General features: G+C 42.6%; 1 protein-coding gene across 14 annotated transcripts in view; it reads right to left on the reverse strand.

The window, feature by feature from the left end:
* PKP4 (plakophilin 4) overlaps positions 1-27,994 on the reverse strand; it is a 259,721-nt gene that overhangs the window by 18,746 nt on the left and 212,981 nt on the right. For 8 of the 14 annotated variants that reach the window (XM_055572503.1, XM_055572499.1, XM_055572498.1 and 5 more), the window contains 6 exons: positions 26,721-26,853; positions 25,397-25,610; positions 6,791-6,974; positions 2,594-2,711; positions 955-1,146; positions 581-754 (listed from right to left, as the gene is read on the reverse strand). In XM_055572503.1, coding sequence (XP_055428478.1) covers positions 581-754; positions 955-1,146; positions 2,594-2,711; positions 6,791-6,974; positions 25,397-25,610; positions 26,721-26,853 — 1,015 coding nt within the window. The remainder of the gene's footprint in view (positions 1-580; positions 755-954; positions 1,147-2,593; positions 2,712-6,790; positions 6,975-25,396; positions 25,611-26,720; positions 26,854-27,994) is intronic. The other 6 variants (XM_055572496.1, XM_055572495.1, XM_055572494.1 and 3 more) reach the window with 1 other exon arrangement.

A 27,994-nucleotide genomic window follows, 5' to 3' on the forward strand; every position in this document is an offset into this window, starting at 1 on the left:
TGGCCCCTCTGGTCTGAAGGTCAGGTTTTAGCTCCTGAAGCTTGGCTGTCAGTCCTGGGTACGAGGGCCAGTTCCACCACGGGCACTCTTTGTCCCCCTGCACATCTCAGCCACCAGCCTGTAGCCTGCACCCATGACATCCTCACTGTGAGGGCTCTTGTTCCCTCTTGTCCCTTTATCTGGAAAGCTCCCTTTGCACCCAACCTCACACTGTGTGGGCTTCATCTGCTCATTCTTAAAGGTTCCACTTGGGCAGCACCATCCCCCCAGGAACTCTTCCCTACCTCCTGGAGTCCCTCCTTCCTTGCCTTTCCCTCACCAGGCTGGGTTAGAGGTCCTCTTCCAAGACTATGGAGTCTATACAACACTTACTCAATACGTCTGTTTTTCTCTTTCACCTTCAGTTTCTCAGGGGGAAGGGCTATGTCATATTCATCCTTGGATCCCCAGAGCCAACTGCAGTCTCCTCACTTTTTTCCTCCTACCCTTTACCAAGCTCTAAACACCTTTGTTCATCCCTTTCCATTGACCATGGCAGGTCTGACTGCATGGAGGTGTGGACGAGCGGAGGACATCCTACCTTCCAGTTTCCAGCAGAGAGGTTCTGGAGTGATCCGGCAGAGCCTTCCAAGGTGGCTGGGTTGGAACTTTCTGCTAGGAGGGTCAGATACGGTTTTACCACCGATGGGTGCCACAGCATCTCAACGCCTTTGGGGGACTTTGACAGTCCTGGGATAGGACCAACTCCATCCCACTGAAAGACAAAGAACATGTACTGGTGGAGGCAAAGTGAACACAGTATTCAACATTTGAAAACATTCCTTTCTGCTGGACTCAGCTAGAGCTATGCAGAAAAGCTGAATCATGAGAAAAAATTTTTTCTTGCCAAATATGTGATTTCTTACTCCCAGAGAAACAAAACTTTAAGAGTTTCATGTCAAATAAAATGCTAACTTGATCCTCTTGTGGTGTCCTCTTTTTCTTCTTCTTCTTCTTCCCCCAGCAGCTTGGCTCCGAATCTTTGCTGGGAGACTCTTTTCCGAGTAAGTCATCCAATTCGTTCAGCCCCAGCAGCCGGGCCTGAGGCACCTCCAGCTCCAGCCGATACGACAGGTTCCTCAGGGTGCACACGCAGTTCTCCACGGTCTGAAACCCAACACGGCGCACAGTTAAAACCATTGTAGTGTGTTAGTGCAAAATGCTTCTGTACCAAGCACCGGTGGCACTAAATAAATGTAGAAGATGAAAGAACTGTTTTTCACTGATGGGAACCTGCAACCTGAAAGTCAGAACTCGGATTCCAGACTGTTGGTGGGACCCCAAGCTCACAGAGTGTGCAGAGCCACCCAAAGTAGAGCTGAGGCTCTGATTTCACACTGAGTGAAATGTGTGGGGCTCTGGAGGGGAGAACGCCCAAGGTTTCTGCTTCAGGGCTGCTGCAGTGGCAGATGCCCCCACATTACCAGAACCCCACCCCTTCTCCCAGCTGGGAACTCTCATCATGACAGCAGGTGTGGCCAAGGCCCTCCGGCACAGCCCCTCCCCCAAGTGCCATCTTTGTCCTCTTCTTCCACCTCCCACCTCTCCCCTCCATCTGTGGAAAGTTCCACAATCTCTTTCGTTCTACATTTTGTCTTCTGTACATGGTCTTTTGCCCCTCCAAAGTCTCTATCACACCTCTAATTGGGAAGCCAACTGTCTATTCAACAAAGAGTGTCAAAAACCAAGTTTAGTTTTGCCCCGCAAGCGCTCCCCTTCCAATTTGTTTACTCCTCTCAGTTTCATCTGCAGAGCTTTTGGTTCAATGAAGCTCAAATGAAAACCTGGCTGTCACTTTGAATTCTCCTCTACCTCCTCCCAAGCCTACCACTCATCATTCTTTTCTCTCACAGACCCTTATTTTCAAACCCAGGCTTACTTGTGGCCTCTCTTTGTCTAGCCCAATCTGAACAATACATGACTGGCCTGCCTTGGGATTCTAGATACATTTAGTCCCTCTTTCCTGTTTCTTCCCACCTTCCCCAGCTTCTGATGCCAGTGTAGACCCTGGATGATGAGCAGAATGCCTTGTACAAGGGCCGGGATGGAGGAAATAGGAGGGGAGGATAAGGGGCTCATGCTGGGAACAGAGGGAACGGATGAAATGCAGCAACCTGGGATGCAGAAAGGGGCATCCTTTGGTACCGAGGCAGGTTGGGCAGAGAGGTGGGGGGGATTCCAGTGCCTCAATCAGGAACTTTTATTCAGTAAATACTCAGATGCAGATAGATCTGATTGTAGCAGAAGGGTATACAGAATTAGAGGGAACAGCAGTGGGGCAATCACCTTGACACTGAGCACAGGAGAGTCACACAGAACGTCTGGACCCTGCTAAGGTTCTTACCGCATGGAATCACTCAGTTTTCACGGTTCTAAGGCTATTTTCGTTAAGTTCTCTTGTCTCTGTTAACTTGTAATTTTTAGAGACATTCTCCCTTTAACCTGGAGCGTAACCTAACAAAGAGGAGAGGGTCAGGAATTCCAGCCAGAGTCAAGGGCATGCAGATAGTGGTGGTCAGCAGCTGTTGTCCTCTGCCAACCAGCATTCACTGACCTTGCTGTCGTAATCGGAAGTGTTCACACACGTGTGGATCACATACAACAGCGAGTCCACCAGCCCCTCGCAGGACCGCATCTGCTTCCTCGCTTCCTCCCCAGCAGAGCTGAGATTCCTATACAGGCAGAGACACGGGGGAGCTCATTAGCCGTGGAGCCTTACCTTAATGATCCGAGAATGGACGACAGAGCAGCGTGTAAATCTGGTCTGAGGAGGCGTATGGAGCCTGCATTTTAATATCTCAAGAGCTCATAATAATAGCCAGCCCCTCATGAGCCATGAATAGAAGACAGCAGGGACACTTGAACTTCGTATCTCTCTCATGACAGGTCACTTTCTAACCTCCTAATAGAATTATTTTTGGGGCTTATCCTGAGTTTCCTTCTATGTAAAAAAGGAGGAATAATGGTAACTATCTCATAGGATTGCTGTGAGGAAAAGATGAATTGCTACAGATAAAGCAATTACAAAAGTGCCCACCATATGAAAGGATGTTTGTTAGCCATGCATGGTTGCTATATTCAGGCAGTTTTACTTTCCTTGTAAGGCCATAAGGTCTTGGCAGTCCCTGCACCTATTAAAACATGTTTTGCATGTAGTAGGTGGTCATAAATGCTTCTTGAATGAACAGAGGAAACATCATTTCTTACACAAAAACTTCAAGTTAAATGAGAACACTTGGTCATGCTACAATTTGCCTGTTCTTTTAAATTATTAAAAACTCTGAGTTGTTTTTAGGTCTCATCCATACTGAAATTTTACTGTCCATTCAACTTTGTGAATTGATACCAAATTACAAGGCTCTATTTTATGTGCCATTAACAAAGTCGTCTAACTCGGCAATTTTTCAAAAATTAGCCTTTGTAAGGGGGATTGAGAATGAGTTCTCTTTTCACCTTTGTTTTTCTGAGGCCAAAGAGATACTATCACCTATGGCACCCCACTCCAGTGCTCTTGCCTGGAAAATCCCATGGACGGAGGAGCCTGGTAGGCTGCAGTCCATGGGGTCGCGAAGAGTCGGACACGACTGAGCGACTTCACTTTCACTTTTCACTTTCATGCGTTGGAGGAGGAAATGGCAACCCACTCCAGTGTTCTTGCCTGGAGAATCTCAGGGACGGGGGAGCCTGGTGAGCTGCCGTCTATGGGGTCGCACAGAGTCGGACACGACTGAAGCGACTTGGCAGCAGCATAATCCCTCTGTGGTAACCTTTATGCTGCACTCAACAGCTGTCCTCTTCTGTTCCTCGTATCTCTCTGGTTTTCCTCTCATCTGCTGTCTTCCTTCTCAGCCTCTTCTGCCTGTGGGTCCTTCTGGGGGTGCCCAGGGCTATACTGGTCCCTGCCTCCATCTTTGCACTCTTCCTGGGTGGTGTCCTTCTGTTCCTTGGATTTAACACAAGGAACACAACCTGAGGACCCATGACCCCCAAATGTCTATCTTTAGGGCAACCCCTCTCAAGAACTCCAAACTCATTTAATCTTGATATTACCGTATGGATAGCTAATTAGACATCTCAAAGTAGATCGGCCAAAACCCTCAATTACTCCCTCCTCCCCTCTGCCTGACCTCATCAACAGCACTTCCATGCTCCCAGCTGATCTGGCCAAAGATAAAGGCGGTGTCCTTACTTCCTCTCTTTTCGTTGTCTATCACAGTCAGTCAATGAGCAAATCTTGTCAGCTTTTCCCTCTATAACATACCCCACTCTGCCTACCTGTCTCCAGAGCCTGGTCTCAGCCACTCTCATTGTTTGCCTGGAATGATGCACAGCCTCACCTTCTTGCCTCCACTGTCTACTACATCACAGTCAGAAACCATACCCACTCCCATGATTAAAACCCTGTTTCCCATGGCACTTGGCAGGTGGTACAGACTCTTTCCTATGATTTAAAAAATCTGACATAACCTGGCACCACTCTGCACCTTGCACATTAAGCTCCAGCCTCGAGCCCGTCCCTGCCCCAGAGTCTTTACACGCCTTGTTGCCTCTGCCTAGAATGTGTCCTCCTCACCTCCCTCACCGGCTCTCATGTGAGCAGCTCCTGTAGTATTTCAGATCCAGGCTTAAACTTTACTTCCCATGAGAGACCACCTGACCTTCAAAGTACCTGGCTAGTAACTCTTAGGTCACCCTATTTTTTTAAAATGACATCTGTTATTTTCTTGTTTATTTACCTGTCTTCATCAATAGAATTTTGTTCTATCAGAGCAGGGATCCAGTCTGTTTTGGTCATCACTAAATGTACACAGAAGGCAGTTGCCAAATGTTAATAGCTCTGAGCCACTGGGGGAGCCTGTGTGTCCTGTTCCTGGGCTTTCCCTGAAGCCCGGCAGACTGGCTGAGTGATCACAGTCTCCCCTTTCAGGCATGGGGAGAGGATGAGATGCTGACCCACGAATCAGCAGTAGAGGCCATGTGACCTGCTTGGTGATGCAGGAATCTGAGTCAGGGAGTTGGTCTGTCCTCTAAGAGCCTGACTCTTGTCACCACCACCACCCCTGCCGGTTCTAGGCGAAGGATCCCACAGTTAACCATTCCAATAGGGGAAGGCTTCAGAGGAGAAGCCCAGGCCCCTTCCCCTGCTCCCACAAGCTCTGTTGTAGAGATACTTAGACATCTTAGCTTAAATGTGAATAGCGTTCACTGTGTTATCACTACATGAAGCATTCTATACAAGCTGAGTCTTCACAACTCTGAGACGGTATTATTACCCCTGTTCTAAAGATGAGGAAACCAAGGCTCAGAATGGGACAGGAAGTCCGTCTGTCTGAGGCAGAGCCCTAAGGTTTGTTTCAAGTTCCCAAGAAGCCTTGGCAACAGCTGATGAGAATGACCAGCAAATAAGGAACAATACTGTAATACTTAAAGGAGGCCTTCTGGATTTCAAATGCTAAAGATAATGACTGAAAATAGTATTTGGGTTTATTTTCATTTATTTATAAAACTCAAATCCAATGACTGTTTAAACTATACCTTTCTGCACCCTTTTAAAAGCAGAAAGGTTTCAACTGTTACATTAAAAAAGTTAAAGTCACTCAGACATGTCCAACTCTTTGCGATTTCATGGACTATACAGTCCATGGAATTCTCTAGGCCAGAATACTGGAATGGGTAGCTTTTCCCTTCTCCAGGGGATCTTCCCAACCCAGGGATTGAACCCAGGTCTCCCGCATTGCAGGTGGATTCTTTACCAGCTGAGCCACAAGAGAAGCCCAAGAAAACTGGGTAGCCTATACCTTCTCCAGTGGATCTTCCTAACCCATGAATCGAACTAGGGGTCTCCTGCATTGCAGGCGGATTCTTTACCAACTGAGCTATCAGGGAAGCCCAGATTTCAAAAGACTGACGTCCAATTAACAGACAATGTATTAGTTTCAGGTGTATAACACAGTGATTTGACATCTGTATACACTGTGAAATGATCACCACAGTGAGCCTATCACCACGCAAAGTCAAAACATATTTTATTTCTTGTGATGAGAACTTTTAAGATTAACTCTTAAGTCTCTTTCAACTTTACAACACAATATTGTTGACTATAGTCACCAGGGCTTCCCTGATGGCTCAGATGCTAAAGAATCCACCTGCAATCCGCCTGCAATGTTCGATCCCTGGGTTGGGGGGATCCCCTGTTCCAAGAAATGGCAACTCACTCCAGTATTCTTGCCTGGAGAATCCCTATGGACAGCGGAGCCTGGGGAGCTACAGTCTGTGGGGTCGCAAAGAGCTGGACACGACTGAGTGACTCAGCACAACACACACAGCACGTAGCTACCAGGGTGTACACTGTATCCTCATGACTTACTTATTTTACAACTCCAAGTTTATACTTCCATATCTTGAATTTAAACAAAAACCAGGCTGCAAACACAGTAGCAATCAGAATGTAATAACCAGAAAAATGCTGTTAAAGTGTAAAACACTGGAATTTTGGCAGTAATTTTTCAGACTGAAAGGTTTTTTTTGACTAGTCTATAGAAGAGTCATTTACAAGATAATGTCTATCAAGCCACTAGTCTGTGCTCATGTTTTCCTCACAGATTAACAAAGTCTAGTGGCTTAAACTTTTAAACAAACTTGGAAACTTACACAGATATTAATGAAAGTGAAGTAAATCATCCTAAAATCAACTTAGCTATGACACACATTATTTAATCAGACAATCGGAAAGAAGAAATAAAATATCTACCTCAGGCAACCTGTTGTATTACGCAGAACGAGTGAAGTCTGAAATTTAATTTTATGATCATCATCAAAAGAAGAGTTATTCCATCCAGAATGTGGAACGATCACAGTGTTTGTCAGGGTCGAGAGAGCATCTCGGATGATTGTCATTTTTACAGCATCACATGAGGATAAATTCCACAGAACTCCTAAAGAAGGCAGATTTTAAAGTCAAATCATCAATTAGAAATCCTGCAGTTTTAGAGATGAAATGAACATATTAGCATTACTTGGGAACTCAGTCTGTTTCAAACCTAATCTATGGCCTGAATTTATACCCAGGCTGGGGCTGGACCTCTAATAAATGTTGAGTGAACATATATGAGTTTCTGGTACATCATCAAGTCATCCTTAGGCAAGACGACTGTGGTTTTGCAAAGCAAAGCAGAGTTACTTCATGAGGAGGACGGGCACAATCTAATCAAGGATCACAAATATGATGCGTCTGTGAGGGTTGTAAAAATGAGGTTCCTGTATCGTCTCTTACATTTAATGTTCTCTGTGACAAGCCATTTTTACAATTTAGTACTTGAAAAGAACTTCTCTTTCTCAAAAGACTTACACTTTCTCTTCATCACACTTCCTTTTCTTACTTTCACTAGTGGGAAGCTCAGGCATAAATATTATGTGTGCAATGACTTGCTGGCACAAAGAATGGTCACACATTTGCTTCGTCTCTCTTATTTAGAAAAGGTTTAAACATTTCTGTTTCCACGTTAAGAGTGTTTTTAGTATGTGCAAAATACTACCATTCCTTTTTGGTTACAGGCAAGACACTAACAATAAATTAAAAGCTACTGATACTGTAATTCATATCAAGATTCCAAGGACCAGAGACCTTAAACGTAGCTTATTAGAGTGTTACTTGAATTACAAACATACTTGAAGGTCCTCATTTCTGTGTCAACCATAAGAGGGTTAAATTATTGTTGTAGCATGCATATTTTCTAATAATTACTCTTTTAGAAATTAGAGAAATTTCAAGATTATACCTACTCTAATTTTTACATCAATGCATTTTCCTAAGTAAGGGGGAAGGGGATGGAGGAGAAATGGTACAGCTGGTTCCTCTGCACTGAAGTCCCTCAGAACCCTACACTCCTGATGTACCCTTGGCAAGTTGCTTTCATCAGTACAGTGCTTTTAGAATTATCAGCACACAAAATGTTCGAGGCCCTGTGGAGGGGACAGAGTTGGCAAAATCTGCCCATGTCCATGGAAGCACATCAGGCTTGTGAACATGACTGAAGAGTGTCAGGCCAGAGACAAGACTGAAAACTGCTGCTCTGGGTCTGGTGACCAAGAAGCCAGCCTAGAAACTGCACAGCCTCCTCTGGGCCTGACAAAATCACAGGGCCCTTTATAAAGGAGGGAGGCAGGAGAGAACCGACAGGAGCTTTCTTGCTTTCTTTATGAAGGTTGGAGGAGGGGTATAAGCCACAGTCAGAACCAAAGAGAATACTCTATGAACCGAGAGGACCATCATTCCCCATGTCTGCCCTGACCCACCCACACGGTTGTCAATGGTCAATGATGGAGGCAGATGCAGGGTTCCGTCTTGGGTCCTGGCTGCTCTCCACTCTCACTTGGCTTTGACTTCTGGGCCTCGCTGACTGGGTTTCCTTTCTTCCCCCAAGACATTCTTTCACCCTTTCTCTGCTCCTACCCTTTTGGGGTGGGACAGCCCACCATAAGCATAGCTTTTTCATTTCCCCTAAAGTCAGGAACAAGACAAGGGTGCCCACTCTCACCACTACTATTCAACATAGTTTTGGAAGTTTTGGCCACAGCAGTCAGAGCAGAAAAAGAAATAAAAGGAATCCAAATTGGAAAAGAAGAAATAAAACTCTCACTGTTTGCAGATGACATGATCCTCTACATAGAAAACCCTAAAGACTCCATCAGAAAATTACTAGAACTAATGAATGAATATAGTAAAGTTGCAGGATATAAAATCAACACACAGAAATCCCTTGCATTCCTATACACTAATAATGAGAAAATAGAAAGAGAAATTAAGGAAACAATTCCATTCACCATTGCAATGAAAAGAATAAAATACTTAGGAATATATCTACCTAAAGAAACTAAAGACCTATATATAGAAAACTATAAAACACTGGTGAAAGAAATCAAAGAGGACACTAATAGATGGAGAAATATACCATGTTCATGGATTGGAAGACTCAATATAGTGAAAATGAGTATACTACCCAAAGCAATCTACAGATTCAATGCAATCTCTATCAAGCTACCAATGGTATTTTTCATAGAGCTAGAACAAATAATTTCACAATTTGTAAGGAAATACAAAAAGTCTCGAATAGCCAAAGCAATCTTGAGAAAGAAGAATGGAACTGGAGGAATCAACCTGCCTGACTTCAGGCTCTACTACAAAGCCACAGGCATCAAGACAGTATGGTACTGGCACAAAGACAGAAATATAGATCAATGGAACAAAACAGAAAGCCCAGAGATAAATCCACGCACCTATGGACACCTTATCTTTGACAAAGGAGGCAAGAATATACAATGGAGAAAAGACAATCTCTTTAACAAGTGGTGCTGGGAAAACTGGTCAACCACTTGTAAAAGAATGAAACTAGAACACTTTCTAACACCATACACAAAAATAAACTCAAAATGGATTAAAGATCTAAATGTAAGACCAGAAACTATAAAACTCCTAGAGGAGAACATAGGCAAAATACTCTCCGACATAAATCATAGCAGGATCCTCTATGACCCATCTCCCAGAATATTGGAAATAAAAGCAAAAATAAACAAATGGGACCTAATTAAAATTAAAAGCTTCTGCACAACAAAGGAAACTATAAACAAGGTGAAAAGACAGCCTTCAAAATGGGAGAAAATAATAGCAGATGAAGCAACTGACAAAGGACTAATCTCAAAAATATACAAGCAACTCCTACAGCTCAACTCCAGAAAAATAAATGACCTAATCAAAAAATGGGCCAAAGAACTAAACAGACATTTCTCTAAAGAAGACATACAGATGGCTCACAAACACATGAAAAGATGCTCAACATCACTCATTATCAGAGAAATGCAAATCAAAACCACAATGAGGTACCATTTCATGCCAGTCAGAATGGCTGCTATCCAAAAGTCTACAAGCAATAAATGCTGGAGAAGGTGTGGAGAAAAGGGAACCCTCTTACACTGTTGGTGGGAATGCAAACTAGTATAGCCACTATGGAGAACAGTGTGGAGATTCCTTAAAAAACTGCAAATAGAACTGCCTTATGACCCAGCAATCCCACTACTGGGCATACACACCAAGGAAGCCAGAATTGAAAGAGACACATGTACCCCAATGTTCATCACAGCACTGTTTATAATAGCCAGGACATGGAACCAACCTAGATGTCCATCAGCAGATGAATGGATAAGAAAGCTGTGGTACATATACACAATGGAGTATTACTCAGCCATTAAAAAGAATACATTTGAATCAGTTCTAATGAGGTGGATGAAACTGGAGCCTATTATACAGAGTGAAGTAAGCCAGAAAGAAAAACACCAATACAGTATACTAAGGCATACATATGGAATTTAGAAAGATGGTAACGATAACCCTGTATGCGAGACAACAAAAGAGACACAGATGTATAGAACAGCCTTTTGGACTCTGTGAGAGAGGGAGAGGGTGGGATGATTTGGGAGAATGGCATTGAAACATGTATAATATCATATAGGAAATGAATCACCAGTCCAGGTTCAATGCATGATACACGATGCTTGGGGCTGGTGCGCTGGGATGACCCAGAGGGATAGTACGGGGAGGGAGGTGGGAGGGGGGTTCAGGATGGGGAACACGTGTATACCTGTGCCGGATTCATGTTGATATATGGCAAAACCAATACAATATTGTAAAGTAAATAACCTCCAATTAAAATAAATAAATTTATATTTAAAAAAAAAGCACAGCTTTTCAAAACCTCAGCCTTAGCGGTGACCCATCTTGTTAGGCTCAGACTCGAGGGAGATTTGGACAGTCCAGAATCAGGGAAAGGAAAGACCCTGCTTTGTCTCTTAAAGCTTGTCCTGTCCACCACGACAGACCTTTGCTTCCGTAATTATTTTGTGGCAGACGCACATGGCAGGTGTTCACAAAATGAACTTCAACTCCACAGGCGGCCCCACTTCTCTACAGATTCTGAGGGTTCTGCTGGGCTTCCAGGGGGAGCCAGGGGAGGGGTGGGTGGAGAACTGGGGGCAGGGCTCTAGGTCCTACCCCAGTTCACCCAGAGTGGCTCCAGCCTCTTTTCTCAATACTGGGCTTCACTTGTGTGTTGCTGTTTGAAAAACTGGGTTTTGGGTCTAAAAGGCATTTAAAAAGGGCTGTATTAGGGGAAAAATATCTGAGGATGGATGACCACAGAACAGACCTTGGGAGCTAAGAGTGAAAAACGAGTCTCTGAAGATTGGCTCTGGCCTAGATGATAGGTGAGCTGAGAGAAGCCCAAAGGTTGAGGTGGAAGGGTGGGTGGCAGCAGCTGCCACAAACAGGCTCTACCGCTTCCTGCCAACCAGGCCGGCCCCACTGCCAGGGCGCTGAAGAGGCCTGCATCCGTGGCAGCGTGTGGCCCCGAGGCTGTGTTGGCAAGGGTCATTTCCCAACCTCCCCTGCTGACAATTTTATATCATGTGATTACTAAGGCCATAGAGCAATTTTTTTTTTTTTTCTGTGAAATAATTTCACCGTCCTCACTCTACAGAATTCTACACATGGGGGAGAGCTGCATTTTCCAATAAGCTACCTTCTACTTCATAGAATAATGCATTCCAGTAAAATCCACTTAAGGCAAGGTTTATGGAAAGTAAAGTCTATCATATTGTAGGCTATAGGTATAAAATGAGATATATCTATACAGAAAATTAAACAGTATTGAGTCACAAACCTCAGGTGAGACCATGACTAAGAAGAGGGCTGGTTCTTGGCACACTTCTCCTGAGGCTGATGCTTAGAGGTTCTCCTGATCACTGGCAGAAAAGCTTGTTTCTCATGGTTCCTGCCTCCACTCCTGGCCCCTTCTAAGATCTACTGTGGCAAAGAATAATTACCAGGTTTGTAGATTGGCCTGATTTTCTGTCCCAGAATGAGAATTTTGTCTGGCTCTTTCTGTTCCTTGTCCAGCATTTAGAATGATCAGTGTAGTTATATGTCATTTCACAGTCTACTACCAGCCATTACATCTACTTGGGATTGGACAGCAGAACGTTCACAAATCAACATCAATAACAGTAACAGCCTTTTTACTGTGGTCTTACTCTTTGCCAGGCACAATGTGCTTTACACATCATACCTTAAAGAGTCAAGACACACAAAATAAACTTTCCATTTAATGATTTGGTGGGCTTGAAATTCCACATGTTGACTTTTTACAGTATGATGAGCATTTATTTTTTCTAAATTTAATATTAATTTAAATTTCATTAGGCAAGCATAGTAGGTAAGAAATACTCTTTCATTCGTTTATATATCTGGTTACACTTATGCAGGGAACACAATAGGAGCTCAGGAATATATGTTAATGGATCCACTTAAATAGCCTGTATTTGTTTTTAGATTTCTGTTTTACTGCTTGCCTGTCAGATTTAGTTCCTAAGTATTCCACCCTTTTCACTTCTTTTCTGAGTGTCCTGAGAGTATCCTTTCATGTCTGTAACTATAGGGAGAGGGTCAGAACAGTGGTGTGAATCTTCAAGGGAATTCGCCAGCATAGTTTTGCTTGTTTTTCACCTGAAGACCTAAACGGACAGTTGCTGAAACCAGCACCCTAGTTATGGGCTAGGGGAAGCACACTGCTGATCCATCTCCCAGCACCAGAAGTTACACCAAAATGCCTGGATCCCCATCCCTCAAACTGCAAAACTGCAGGGTCAATGTTTCCCAAATATAAAATGTGAAATTATTTAGAGGTATGCATGGAACAACAGACTGGTTCCAAATAGGAAAAGGAGTATGTCAAGGCTGTATTTGTCACCCTGCTTATTTAACTTATGTGCAGAGTACATTATGAGAAACACTGGGCTGGAAGAAGCACAAGATGGAATCAAGATTGCCGGGAGAAATATCAATAACCTCAGATATGCAGATGGCACCACCCTTATGGCAGAAAGTGAAGAGGAATTTAAAAGCCTCTTGATGAAAGTGAAAGTGGAGAGTGAAAAAGTTGGCTTAAAGCTCAACATTCAGAAAACGAAGATCATGGCATCTGGTCCCATCACTTCATGGGAAATAGATGGGGAAACAGTGGGAACAGTGTCAGACTTTAATTTTTGGGGCTCCAAAATCACTGTAGATGGTGACTGAAACCATGAAATTAAAAGACACTTACTCCTTAGGAAAAAGTTATGACCAACCTAGATAGCATATTGAAAAGTAGAGACATTACTTTGCCAACTAAGATTCGTCTAGTCAAGGCTATGGTTTTTCCAGTGGTCATGTATGGATGTGAGAGTTGGACTGTGAAGAAGGCTGAGTGCCAAAGAATTGATGCTTTTGAACTGTGGTGTTGGAGAAGACTCTTGAGAGTCCCTTGGACTGCAAGGAGATCCAACCAGTCCATTCTGAAGGAGATCAGCCCTGGGATTTCTTTGGAAGGAATGATGCTAAAGCTGAAACTCCAGTACTTTGGCCACCTCATGCGAAGAGTTGACTCATTGGAAAAGACTCTGATGCTGGGAGGGATTGGGGGCAGGAGGAGAAGAGGACGACAGAGGATGAGATGGCTGGATGGCATCACTGACTCAATGGACGTGAGTCTGAGTGAATTCCGGGAGTTGGTGATGGACAGGGAGGCCTGGTGTGCTGTGATTCATGGGGTTGCAAAGAGTTGGACACGACTGAGCGACTGAACTGAACTGAACTGAATCCTTCTGTAGATGTATAGAGCAGCAAAGTAGGCTATCTTTTGGTCAACTCGGATGACTCATAAGACCAGTCTGCCATAGAAATTCAGGCTTCCTCTTCTGCAACTTCAAAAAATGTTCAAAATTATTCTTGATCAGAAAAAAGGAAGGATTCTATTTTTGATATGCTTGTGGCATCCACACAAAGGCAGCTTTCTGATCCCACACTAAGGGTTACATTATACCTCCAATCATGCACTTTCCCATATAACACTCAAAACTACATTTGGTATGGATTTAACTTGCCATTTTGAACATCAGAGCAAGTTCCAAGACACTGGTTTTTCTTTTCCACTTTCTATTTAAAAAATAAAGGTTATAGAAAGCTAAAGTAACCAGTTCTGATCAACCAATATTAGATGAAGAAGGTTCAATTAAACTTAAAAGCCTTAGCTATGGATTTGACTTTTCTACTCGAAGTAAAAAGCACCAGTCTTAAGACCGACTAATAATACCTGTGTGCACCCACATCACTAAAGTAGTAATAAAATAATGTTCTTTCCACTTAGTCTGTCTAGGGCTTCATTTAATGGGTCAGGGAGAATGCTCCTAGAGCAGTAAGTAATGAATAGAAAATACACCAACTCCCACATGCAGCGAGACTGATAAGAAATAGAGAACTTCAGGATTAGCATTCTCCATCAACACGATAAACCTCTAGCTCTAACATCCTAATGCAGAATGTGCTTCAGAGATATTCAGCATGTTGACTTTTCACAGTATGATGAGCATTTTTTCTAAATTTAATATTAATTTAAATTTCATTAGGCAAGCATAGTAGGTAAGAAATACTCTTTCACTCTTTTATATGTCTGGTTACACTTATGCAGGGCCCACAATAAGAAAAAGTTAAAAATGAACTATAATTCAGCTTAGGAAACTTGAGGTTTTTATTCAAAACAATTAGTTTTTTTTGTTGTAAGAACTATGAACATGCATAAACAAATTTAGAATATGTTAGGGAATTTCATGCCTCCTATTGAAGAAAATGCTGCTTATTCTCTATCACAGGAAAAAGTACACGTAATTAAGAGTAACCAGTAACCACAATGAAATACTGCCATATGAGATGAAAGCTTATTTTCCCCACAAAGAATGAATAAAGTAATTAGAATACCATTTCACATAAATCCTTGGCTGCAGAATTTTGAAAGAGCTCACATTTAAAACTAGTTTTATAGCTATTCAAAGAGCCAAGTGATAATTCTATAGTTAAATTAGAAACTGATTTTACCTGATTAATTAAAATAATAGCACCATTTGAAAAATGTATTTCTTAAAGGATATTAGAAAACCAAACAACATTTGGAAAATGCTATTTTTCGAGTAGCGTATATAACAGCCTATGCAATTTTTTTCTGATATGAAATAAATCTAAACCCATTAATTTTTATATAGTATTCATGTTGCTTCCTAGTTATCAAAAACAAAACAAAACACCCAACGCCGAACAACATGAGTTCATGGGCACTGCAAGAAAAAAGAAAAATAAAACAGCCAAAACAGTACTAGTACACTTCAGGTATCACTACTGCTTGTGAACTGTGGTGTTGGAGAAGACTCTTGAGAGTCCCTTGGACTGCAAGGAGATCCAACCAGTCCATTCTGAAGGAGACCAGTCCTAGGTGTTCTTTGGAAGGAATGATGCTAAAGCTGAAACTCCAGTACTTTGGCCACTTCATGTGAAGAGTTGACTCATTGGGAAAGACCCTGATGCTGGGAGGGATTGGGGGTAGGAGGAGAAGGGGACGACAGAGGATGAGATGGCTGGATGGCATCACTGACTCAATGGACGTGAGTCTCAGTGAATTCCGGGAGTTGGTGATGGACAGGGAGGCCTGGCGTGCTGCGATTCATGGGGTCACAAAGAGTTGGACACGGGTGAGCGACTGAACTGAACTGACCTGACCATCCCCTGCATTTTCCTTCATAAGTTGCCCTCATGCTCAGTGTTTGTTCTTGTTTTAGTTATGCTCTTTCACGAGATGTCCACCAGGCATCCAAGCCATAGGGGTGTGAAGAGTGTTAACTCAGAGAAGGGATAGTAAGGTCTTGGCCCATGGTTCCCTGCACAGAGCACGCATCATGACAAGTCAGGTCATGTTTCAGTTCTCTGGGGGTCAGAACACTGTGTGGTATATACATGTTCATCCCTTCCCAGCTATTCTGCATCCATGGGCTCTAAGGAACAGGCTACAGTTGTGTATCCCCACCCTGCAAGCATCTTTGAAAAAGGTGGGTACAAATATTAGACTATCGAGCATGTAAAGTGCAGCGAGTCCAAACTGAGATGTGCTGAGTGTAGAATATGCACTTGATTATGAGGACCTGGTATGAAACAAGTGAATGCAGAACACCTTACTAATAGTTTCCGTAGTGCTTACAAGTTGAAGTGATATTTTGGAACTACTGGGTTAAACAAATTACACTATTAAAATAAACAGATGTTTCTTTTCCTTTGTAATGTGGCTACTAGGAAGTTCATAACACGTGCCCTGCATTTACACTTCTACTGGAAAAGTGCTGGTAGGGGTGCTTTTACGTCAGACACTAAAGGATACAAGTAGGCGGGACCTTGGCTCCCAGGAGGCCTTGACACAAACAGTTACAGCTCCAGGCAGCAGTGACCAAGGAGTCACCAGCGGGAAGAGCAACAAGGCCAGCTTGCATGTGGTTTGTGTCAGGCACTCCACAGCAACCCCAAGTGGCAGGTGCTGTGTTTATCTTTGGGGGAAGCTGGTGCTGGTGAGGAGGACTTGCCAGGGGTCAGAGATCAAGAAGGAAACAAGTCCATCAGACTCTGGAGCCCACACTCACTCCCAATACCAGGTTGCCTCTGGATGTTCACTGAGTAGGCGAAGCTCCACCTTGGTGTGGAACTGGAGACCATGGCATTCAAGCTGGAGTGTGAAAGGTAGAGGCCAGGGGGAAGTGGGCTTGGGGTGCTCTTCCATTGAGAGGGGTAGGAATGGGGGAACCTTGAGGCTGGGGTTGGCCCAGAAGGGAAGGTGAGCACAGGGGCTGTAGATTTGGCTGGCAGGTGGGGAAGTGTGGACTGTAAGGCCAGGGGTCATCCCAGGAGGGGACAGTGACACTGAGGGACCAGGAGGGGCAGAGCCTGTGTCCAAGGACAGTACTTCAGGGAGCATGTGATGAGGACCTGAAGGAGTGCGGAGGGGACGGGAAGAGGGAGGGAGGATGCTTGTGATGATAATTTGGAGCCTGATGTAAGCTGAGGGTGATGTCAAAGATGAGTCAACAGTTTAAGCTCATGTGTGACACTACGGTTCAGTTGACAGAAACAAGGAAATCAAGGGGGGAGTGGGAAAAAATAGTGTTAGAAGTATTTGCTATTTGTGGCTTCAGGTAAATGTCTCAAACTTTCCACTAGGACAGGAATGCTGTGAATAAATTATGACACTGAGACAGAAATGAAATAATGGGAAAGCAATTATTATGAGAGTGTCTTTAATTATAGTAATGGCTTTCTCTGGAAATTCCCAGGAAAACAAGTCATGGTGGGATAATCATCTCCAGGGTTCCCAAGATGAGACCATCTCAGCAGAGATTCCTAAAACATGTGTGGTGACCCCCAGACTAGCTGAATGTGCAGTCCTGGGCCTGGCTTACACTCCTAGCTCCTGGCTTTCTTCTTCCTGTGCCCCTGCTGCCAGCCTGGGCCTTGCTACACTCATTGCTGGTTGGCACAGTGGCATCCTAGGTGGGGGGCAGTGCAGCTGCCTCGAGAGCTGGGTCCCACAGGGAGGCCTGGCCCAGCCAGCCTGCGGGGCTTGCTTTGTGACCCTGGTTGCTCCCTGAGATTTCCTGTTCAGCTAACACGTACTCCATGCCAGGCATGGGAAAGCTAACTCGGACCCTGCTGTGGTCACGATGGTCAGGACCTCCGGTTGCTGTCACAGTGAGTGATGGCTCAGATGCTGCACACAGTGCGGTCCCAGCCTGCATATTCAATTGGAAGGGACTACTCTGGCTGTTTAAATTCTTTCCAGCCAAAGGACTCAAATGATTGATCTTTATCTGTATAGAGTCTTAACGTAAGGGTTAGCCTTTGTTTCTGTGATTTTTCCGATATAAAGGTGGATCACAGCATCTTTAAAAAGATCTATCAATTTCTAAAGCTCCACTTACAGACCCACATTTGCATTTCATCATATTCTTTCTTACCTAGGTAACTTCCCAACTTCAGAGGCAGGTTGAGAGGATTAATGACATCACGGAGGGATAAGGTCTTATGTACCCTGGAAAGGCATTTCCTCTGAAAATAAATCAGCTTACAATTTAGAATTGCTGACTAAGAATGGCCCGTAAGGCACATAAAGGATGATTGCTTCTGCTGGGGGGCAGTTTATAAAAGTGAATGGGTCACATGAAGGGAAATCCTTTAAGAGAAGTGCTCTGATGCAGAGGTGGCAGTGGGGGGAGTGACGTGGCCACCCTGGTTGATCTTCAGGTCACTTCAGGTGCTGACAGAGTTAGGCCATTTACACAGAGATTGCCCTAAGAAAAAGTTCCTGCAGTTGTAGGTTCCACAGCTGACTTCTATGTGTTCCAGGAATGTACTTATGCATTTGTAATGGCACCAAGCTTCTACTGAGTCATCTGATCCAAGCAGAGCAGCTTAGAGACAGAAGGGCCTCCAGTCCTAGGTCTTAAGAGATCAGAAAGACTCCGAAACTGCAAAAGACCTGAGAAACATGGATGGGGTCTTCTGGGCATCTTTTTTGGGTATTTTGTCATGTGCTCTCATCCTTCTCACACTAACATGCTGGCTAGTTTACTGAGAGAGTGTCGTTAACGGGGCCTGGCTCGTGCTGAGATACCCCACCCAGACCAGTGGCTGACCACCTGAATTCTACAGGAGTCTCTGAGTCTCCCCACTTGACTGCCTCATCCTGCTTGGTGTTCAGAACCCTATGCACTAAACAGAATGTCACATTCCACTTCCAAGGGCAAATCTTTTCATACTCAGGATGCAAATCTTGAAATACAGGGCTAAGATCACATTTCACATATTTGAAGCAAACTACCTGATCATTAGTTTGATGTAGTCATGCTAGTGACTAAGTTCAAAAATATTTCTCTATACATCTGGGTGAAATTCACATAGTAAAGGAGATATGGGACTTTTAAAAAAATTCTTTTTGGTAGTAATTTGAAAGATTAAGGGACATGAGATGTGAAAATGGGCTTTTGCACCCTCCCCCAGACTTGGGGGATGGGCTGGGGCAGGCAGAGGCAGGGAGGAAACAGTTCCAGCCTGCAAGCCAGGGAAGCCAACCTCTCTGCACCCTAGTTTCTTATGCTGAAATACCAGGGGCAGAATAGATTTCTTTACAGCCCTTTCCAGCTCAAAGTTCTGTGACTTTGAATTAGCAGTTGTTGCATTTATCAAGCTATTATTGTCTTGCTACCAATGAAACTTTGGTCATTTTATTTCTCATTACTGATTTTTATGGTTTGAAATGTTCAGTAAAGAAGAGAATGCATTTAATAATAAAATGCTATTATTTTATAAAGTGGGCCAAGTGGTAAGGATTCTACCGAATTATGCTGAGAATTGGGGGGCGATGCTGCTTCATTTCTGAAAACTACCCACGCGGCTCCGAAGAGCTCTAGGGGCCCGACAAAAAGCACAGCAGACAGTAGCAGGCCAACTCCTCTCTGGATCAGAGAATAAATGACTGTTTTGAAGGCACATTAATTAGGCCAAGGGGACATGTTTAGCAATTATTTCATCCTGTAATGGCAAGCAACCGTCCAAAAGGCTGAATGCATGTCCATTAAGCTCTGGCTCTTTATAGGATGTCCTGCTGTTTGCTAAACTTTAGCCTGGCCCATCTACTCTTCCTCTTCCACAGCTATCATTTTCTTATTAATTAACTAATTAGAAATATGGAGCTAATGATTAGGAAAGGAATATGCGTAATTTCATGTTCTTCATAGTGTCTGGAATCCATTGCTGGCATCCAAAAATTTTAAAATAAACAGTGTGGAAATATTTTATTTAGCCATATGGATGAATAATCACTTGCTAAATTGGAAGGAATGTGAATACGGCAGTCATTTAAACAAAGTCCATTATTATCCAAAGGCTACTTTTGGGTATTTAACACCAGTGTTAATGGGGGTAAGAGAAGTGTGATAATTTTGGGACATCTGGTGCATTAAAAGGCAGGCCTCCAGATTCTATGCAATATCTTCAATTTCTATAGTTTTAAAAAGTGATTCTTTCAGGATGCTCAATAACTTGAAGCTGACATATCCTAGCTTAGAAACACTAATTATCCTGAACAAGTAAATTCAACACATTTTTTCTAGTGACAAGATGATCCCACTTTTCATCCATAGCCTGTGACCTAGTAGATGTTCATGTTACAACCCAACCGGGGGAAAACCATACTTTATCCAGCTTTCAGGTTTAAGCACAATAAAGGCAAAAAGTATCTTTGTAATACAAACCTCACCTACACATATCAGCAGTTACTGGAAGAAAAGCTCATTAGGTTTCAACCTGGAAAATGTTCAACACAATGAAGAAAACACAGAATCATGTTACATATTAGAGAACTATTTTAATTAACAATGGCAGCCACACTCTCCTGGGAAAATATACTTGGCTAAAAGTATTTTTTCCTTTTTTCCCCTGAAAATAAAGATGTGGCCCAAAATGCAGGCCCTGGACAGTTATTATATTTAAAGCAAAGGCGAGGCATCTTTTTAATGGTTAAAACTTCTTCACTGAAGTGTGTTAAGAATGCCAAACTGAAACAAAAGGAACTAGAAAAAAGGGCTTTGGATTAATAACTAGGTTGAATTACTTAATATTAAGAACAACAGGACAAGGGGATACCAATTTTCAAGTGATACAATATTTTGAACATGACAGTTGCATTGTGCTTTCATGGAACATTTTTTGGAACATTTCATGATCCAAAGTTGACTATAACTTAACTCAAGAACTCTTAGGCTATACCTACAAAGACTAAGCATCATGCAAGGTTGGCCAGGGTCAGAGTACTTTGTGGAGACACTGGCAGAACATTAGTATTTGGAAGGATAGCTTCTAGGAGATGGACAGGTGATAGGGAATGCTGGGTGATGCAGTCACATAGCACACCCTGCATACCAAGACTGGAGCAGATGTGTTTTAATGAGAATGGTTCAGACTGGGGCACGCCTTCCCAGTTAGGAGCAGTCTGGAAGGCTGGGCTTGGGACTATGTGTGTGCATGCTTAGTCATGTCCGACTGTGCAACCTCATGGACTGTAGCCACCAGGCTCCCCTTGTCCATGGAATTTTCCAGGCAAGAATACTGGAGTGGCTATTCCTAGGCAAAATGAGCTCCCAAGGGCTTCTCTTCCTTGCTTCTCCAGTCATACTTAATGTTTTCTTGGTGCTTTCTGGACAACCCTGCTGCTCAGTCTTAATGACTGAGTAATAACAAAGTAGTGACTTCCCTGTCCCTGTGGGTTCAAGCAAATGGTGGGCGGCTTGCACACCAGGGAAGCCACCCAGGGGCTCCATGCGTTAGATGGCTGATGGGCAAAATGAATTTTGAGGTCCCCTCCAATCCTGTGATTCTATGATTTAGAGACAGTTTACGAGTGTTTGACTTGAAGAATAGTTAATGAAAGGGCAGAAGGATCTCTAGATGTTGTCATTCTCTAAAACATATCAGGGATTAGTTGCTCTTAGAACACTACTGAGGACTTCCCTGGTGGTTCCAGGGGTTAAGAATCTACCTGTCAATGCCGGGGACAAGGGTTCAATTCCTGGTCCAGAAAGATTCCACATGCCACGGGGCAACTAAGTACATGTGCAGAACCTGTGCTCTGCAACAAGAAAATACACTGCACCGAGAAGCCTTTTGCACCACAACTAGGGTAGCCCCCACTCACTGCAACTGGAGAAAGCCCATGCACCACCATGAGGACCCAGCACAGCTAAAAATACGAATAAATAAATAAATTTAAAAATAACAATAAACCACTACTGATCATTAAAGTTGGTACTACTAAATTCTGGAATTGAGAAATGTGAGTAGATTTTTCTTGTCTCCATAAATCTTAACCTACAAATAAATGTATAAATATAATACACATACACCGCCAAGTAACCATGCTCAATTTATATTATGATTTGGTAGTTTCATATTAGGTAGATAATGTTTATATACAAATCAAACTTGGGCTGACATATAGCATTTTGAAACTGGAAACTCAATTCTGTAAGTTCTCTGGTCCAGCTCCTTTCTATATTGTCATCTCAGTGACCTGTTTACACACTGGCTACTCCCATTCCAAAGCAAAGCCTACTTTTGCAAAAAAATTTCGTAAGCAATCCATCCACACACCAGCATAAATTGTTACAGGTACAAATACAGAGTTATAAAACAGTTGGTAATATTCCCTACCCTATAACTATGGCTAAAAAATACTTCTAAAATAGGCTAAAAGCTACTGGCAGCTGTTTCTAAGACAGAAATATCAGAGGTTGTTGCTAGTTTTATATTGGAACTGATACAATCTATTAGGGAAATAGTTTTTTGAATTGGGAAAACTCATATCCTCCTTTCAAGGTCAAGGTCCAAGTCTTAAAATATCTTGTGTTCTCAGCAACTTAGTACTGTTCCCAAATAGAAATGATGAAATATATAGTAAAGCAGCTAAATTAGCACTCCCATCCAGAGTATGCACCAGGTAAATTAGTACATAAAAGCCCTTAGTAGTACAGTCTGGCTCTACTTCAAATAAATTTGATTTATTCTAAAATGAAAAAGAAATCACCAAACTTTCATGTACTTTACTTCTTGTTCATCACTAAATCATAACAAATTTCTTGAGCTCAGTTCAGGAAAGACACTGTAACAATTCCTCCCAAGGATAAAACCTCAGAAACAAAAAAGCTGCCAAGACTCCCTCTTCCTGTGAGAAATTATGATAGAAGAGAAAAAAGCTGCACATTATGGATGTTAAGGACCAAGCCATGAAAAATTGGCCTAGTTAATCAAAAGAGAACCAGATCTAGCAGACGCTGTGTTTCCAAGGTCAGGTTGACCCTGGATTGCCCCTGGTCCCTCAGGGAGCCCGCACACATCATTTGGTAGCCTTGCTGGCTGCACAGGTATGTTACTAGGAGAAAATATTGAACATTCATATATATGTTCAAAGTGATGGGAAAGAAATATCATATGAGGAAAGAAAAAACTCATATACTGCAAATAACACCATCTTCTCTATGCCTAACAGGGAGCTTAGGATAAATTTTTGGGTGTAATCACAGTGACGGTCCTAGCTTCTTAAACGGCTATGTCTATAATCTTTTCTTCTTAATTCTATTTCTTGTTCTAGTTTTCATTTCATACACACACACAATACACAATATGTAAATACAAAGAAATTATTTTTGTGTGTGTGAGAGGGTTTGATGTTTTAAGAACATATTATAAAAAGGAAGTACATACACCTAAATCAATATGTAATTTAGATGTGTTAAAGCATTAATATTCAAACTACATTAGGGCAAGCAATCCATTTTGGAGTTTATACATAATGTGGATTCTACTTTTAGTACACAATTTTCATACTTTATTTGAATACAGGGTATTTACTTTGAACATTAATATCTTACAAGAAAGCTGATTCCCCTTAACTAAATATTAGATTCAAGATGGTTTGTTATTAATATATTCCTAAGTGTGACTGAGTAAGAGCTGACAGAACCTAAAGCTCTGATTTGACACTGGAAGCCACTGGGGAATGGGTTTAATTTTGAAAAAGAACGTTGTTACAACTTTTTAAGTTAACTATTTCAAGCATGAAAAATAGCAAAGCAAGTATAAAACAAACACCCAGATGTCTATTAGCCCCAGTTTTGTTAAATGAAATTGAATTCTGAACAATATGGGTTTGAAATGGGTCCACTAATAATGTGGCTTTTTTTTCAATAGTAAAAACTACAGTGCTGTACAGCCGGTACAAATCCATGGATGTAGAACTGTAGATACGGCGGAACTACACATGTGGAGGGCTGACTGTAAGCTATTCAGAGTTTTGATTGCACAGGGGATCAGTGCCTCCAAACCCCAGGTTATCCAAGGATCAGCTGCATTAACATTTTGTCTTATTTGTTTTAGATTTCTCTTTCTTTTTAAAGAAATGGAGCTGGATTTTACTCCCCAATCCCTTTTTCTCCACCTGAACCCTGTAGACATAACCAACTATCCTGAATCTCTCTTTTATCATTTCAATAAAAATTTTTGACTTTCTTGCGTGTGTCTCTATCAAAAAATTAATTATAGCCTCAACCTGCATACTTTAACACTTATACTATAGTATCATACTGGGTTTATCATTCTGCAAGCAGTTGTAGAGATTTCTCTGTTGCTACAGATAGTGCTAATGCACTTATTTTAACCCTTCTATGTAGTTTCACTGTGTGGATGTACTGCCATTTATTTAACCATTTCTCTACCAATGAATACTCAGTATTTCCCCCTAATAGTCTATTATAAATAGTGCTGTCATTTATTCACCCTCCTACAGAATGGTTTTTTCAGCTTGACCTCAAGACAAAGCATCACTGTTTCTCTGGGTTGCTCACTCCCCAAATTTGACAATCAAGCCCTGGCCATGAAATATTTCTCTCATGGCTCCCTCTTCTTCACTGCCCACTACCAGTGAATAGTACAAGCCATTATCTCTAGACTCCTACCCTCCTCACATCCCTCTCAGGTGCCAGACTCCTCTACTTTAAATTAATCCCCCACCCAGTTGCCTGCTGGAAGAACGCATTTAAAAGCCCAAACTAGCCATGCCATGCCCCGTGATCCCTCCCACTGCATCGGGAACACAAGTTCCCCAAAGCAGGCCTGTGTTCCTCTCTGGTCTTATCTTCTTGCAGAATCCCCCTTCTGCTGATAGCTCTGCTTACATCCCATGCTGTCTCCGAGCCTCTGCCTGCGACTGGAAATATATCCCCTCTGTACCCAGCCAATGCCTCCTGAACCTTTCGGCCTCCTTTGGTTTCAGAGAACTTCCCTACCCATCAGCTGTGCTCCCAGGGCAACCTCTACTGAGTTGGGCACTTGCCACTTTTCACTGACATTCACAGAAAATCACTTGTGCTCCACTGGAATCGAAGTGCTACATGAGGGCAGGGACTTTTATCCATTTTACATCTCCAATTACCTGGAGAAGTGTCTGAGATACTAATAGGCATTCAGACACTGGCTGAACTGAAGTGGCAGGTAGCCAATCCATTAAGTACAGTTTATTTTCATAACGAAGGAAACCAAATCTATTTAAAATGAGTAATTACTATGGAGTGTGTAATGAAAAATAATGTATTCAACCCTTTGTGAACAAGAGATCTGTTAGCTGATACTTGCTCACTAGCGAACACAACGAATGAGACTAGGAGAGACGACTCGAGCGCTGCAAGGGCCTCTGAACCATTCGAGTAACTTGTACGAGCCACCGTCACAGCTGTGAGCACTCTATCAGCACCTCCTCCTAGACCTTCTACAGTCCTTCCCAATGCCAGCACACACGGGCAGAGTCTAGATGGTTTTCAACACCTCCTTCAAGACAAGATCACATTTTCTACCCACCTGTGACCAGCTCCCTTACTTCTGCATCAATCGATTTTCTCAACAGTCGCAACAAGGCAGGAATCCCGCCAACATTCTTCATGGCTATTTTATTTTCATCTGTAGACTTGCCGAAAACAAGGTTTCGGAGGGCACCACAAGCATTCTTCTGAACTTCCAAAACTCTGTGGTCCAAAAGGTCAACCAGATGCTTGATTCCCCCTAACCTACACACCTAGAATGAAAAATATTAAGCACCAGGCCTAAGTGACATGTGGTCAATCAGAGGTCAAACAAAAGACTATTATGGAAAGATCATGGAAAACAGATAAGTTCAGATCATTTCAAAAGGGCACTTTTTATTCTAAGAAAACGTGCTTTATAAATTTTAAGGACGCTCTCTAAGATGAAGCTCTTTTCACAGGTTCATGGTTTAAAGAAGGGAAGGGAGACCCTAGGTGGACGAAGGGCCACACTCAGGTAGCACAGTCACACACCAACCTCTGAACGTACACAGGGATCACGCTGCTGTTTCTGAGTGAAATGCACAAATACACAAGCACAACAAAGTTATGCGGGGATGAAGAAAACACAGGAGCGGAGTTTTGACTGAAGTCATTGGCTTTCTAGAATCGTGTCTCTGGGTGACTCTCCTCTTCTAAATTTTCTTCCATTTGTCACTTCATTAGTATATTATATGAATATTTTGGGGCTTTATCTGCAGTATCCACCTTTAGGTCTGTAACTGTGTGTTGTTCTAAATTTTAAGGGATGAAAAAAACAAATGCTGCATGACACTGCAGGGGGAAAAGTGGCTTAAAATGTGAAATCCAGCCAAAACCAGTGACTATTTTCAATAAAAGCTCAAAATGCTTAAAATCTGAAATAAAATATTCATATATATTCAGAATTAGTAATGGCTATAAATTCTTTACTTAATTACGTGTTGGCACCAATCTTGACCAGAATCTCATAAAATACATGAGCTCACAAGTACATATTATAATTTGTATCTAATAGATTTACAGAAAATACTTTTAAAACTGCAGCTTAAATTGATTTTGCTTCATGTTTTATAAATAAGGTAATGAGTGGACACATGATTTGAAAAAGCTAAATGTACTTCCAGAAATATCCTCATTGCAGCTTTTCCCAAGAAATATTGAAATGCACAGTTGAGAAGTAAAAGAGTAACTGGTATCGAAACATCTCTTTTAAAGGGCCTCTAGACACACTGGGCCATTTCTCAAGCACGCAGGCACACAGCTGCTAAATAGAAAGGCACTGCTCCACCCTCCCTGCTCCCCGCCTGCTGTCCTGGGCACCCCAGGCTCTGGTCCTGTACCTCCATCTTCACTTTGTTGTCACCAAAGCACAGGTGCTGCAGGTAGGCCGCTGCGTTTGCCTGAACTGACGGGAACTGGTGCTGCAGCATGTGAATGACTTCAGGCAACTCAGGATCACGCCAGGCAAACTCCCTGCAAGAGAAAAACACGGCTTCAGAAAGCAAGGCCCAGGGTCTACCATAAACTGAACAAAACATCTGTCAAAAGAAAAGAGTGGAGACCACAATAGGACGTTACGAATATCCTAAAAAATAAATAAAATTTTAAAATATACATAAATAATATTTTTCCACTGATGAACATATCACAGATACTTATGATCTTAAAGAATCATGATGCACAGAAAGAATCCGGGGCACAAAGGAGGTTCTTAATATGAGTTACTTTTCCATTTTTGTTTTCCTTCTCCTGATTCTAATTTTATGCCTTTCTGCCTCTGCAAGAAATCTGCAGGTGTGAGTGCAAGTGCACTTCAGCTAGCTGAGAAGATGTCACGTCTGGGGAGGGAGGAAGAAGGCGAGTGGAAATACCGCATGCCTGCTGGTTTATAAGAAATTTAATATATATGGTTGCTCTTGATTATAATAAATATAAAACATGGTAACAATTTTTTTCCCCAGTAATCCTATATCCAGAGAAAACCACTGTTTATGTTTCCTGTTGGCCTTTTTTCAACATATCAAGTGTGCATGTGTGTATACAGAATTATTAAAAACTGTATTATTATTAAGTAGAATGTAATATCGGAGAAGGCAATGGCACCCCACTCCAGTACTCTTGCCTGGAAAATCCATGGACAGAGGAGCCTGGTAGGCTGCAGTCCACGGGGTCGCTAAGAGTCAGGAACGACTGAGCGACTTCACTTTCACTTTTCACTTTCATGCATTGGAGAAGGAAATGGCAACCCGCTCCAGTGTTCTTGCCTGGAGAATCCCAGGGACGGGGAAGCCTGGTGGGCTGCTGTCTCTGGGGTCGCACAGAGTCGGACACGACTGAAGCGACTTAGCAGCAGCAGCAGCAGCAGCAGCAGAACGTAATATTTCCTGAGCACCTATTCTGTGCCAGGCACTATTCCAGGCATTTTATGTATGTTAATGCATTTATATTTAAAGCAGTCTTTCAGATTTGGAGGCTGAAGCAGAAGTGCTAAGCGACTTGCCTAAAGACACCTGGCTAGTCAACAGCTGAGCAACATTTGAATCCAGGCATCAGCTTTCAGGTGGGCTTTCCTGATGGCTCAGTGGTAAAGAATCTGCCTGCAATGCAGGAGATG

The sequence above is a fragment of the Bubalus kerabau genome, chromosome 3 (assembly GCF_029407905.1).
Source record: "Bubalus kerabau isolate K-KA32 ecotype Philippines breed swamp buffalo chromosome 3, PCC_UOA_SB_1v2, whole genome shotgun sequence".
NCBI classification, from domain to species: domain Eukaryota; kingdom Metazoa; phylum Chordata; class Mammalia; order Artiodactyla; family Bovidae; genus Bubalus; species Bubalus kerabau.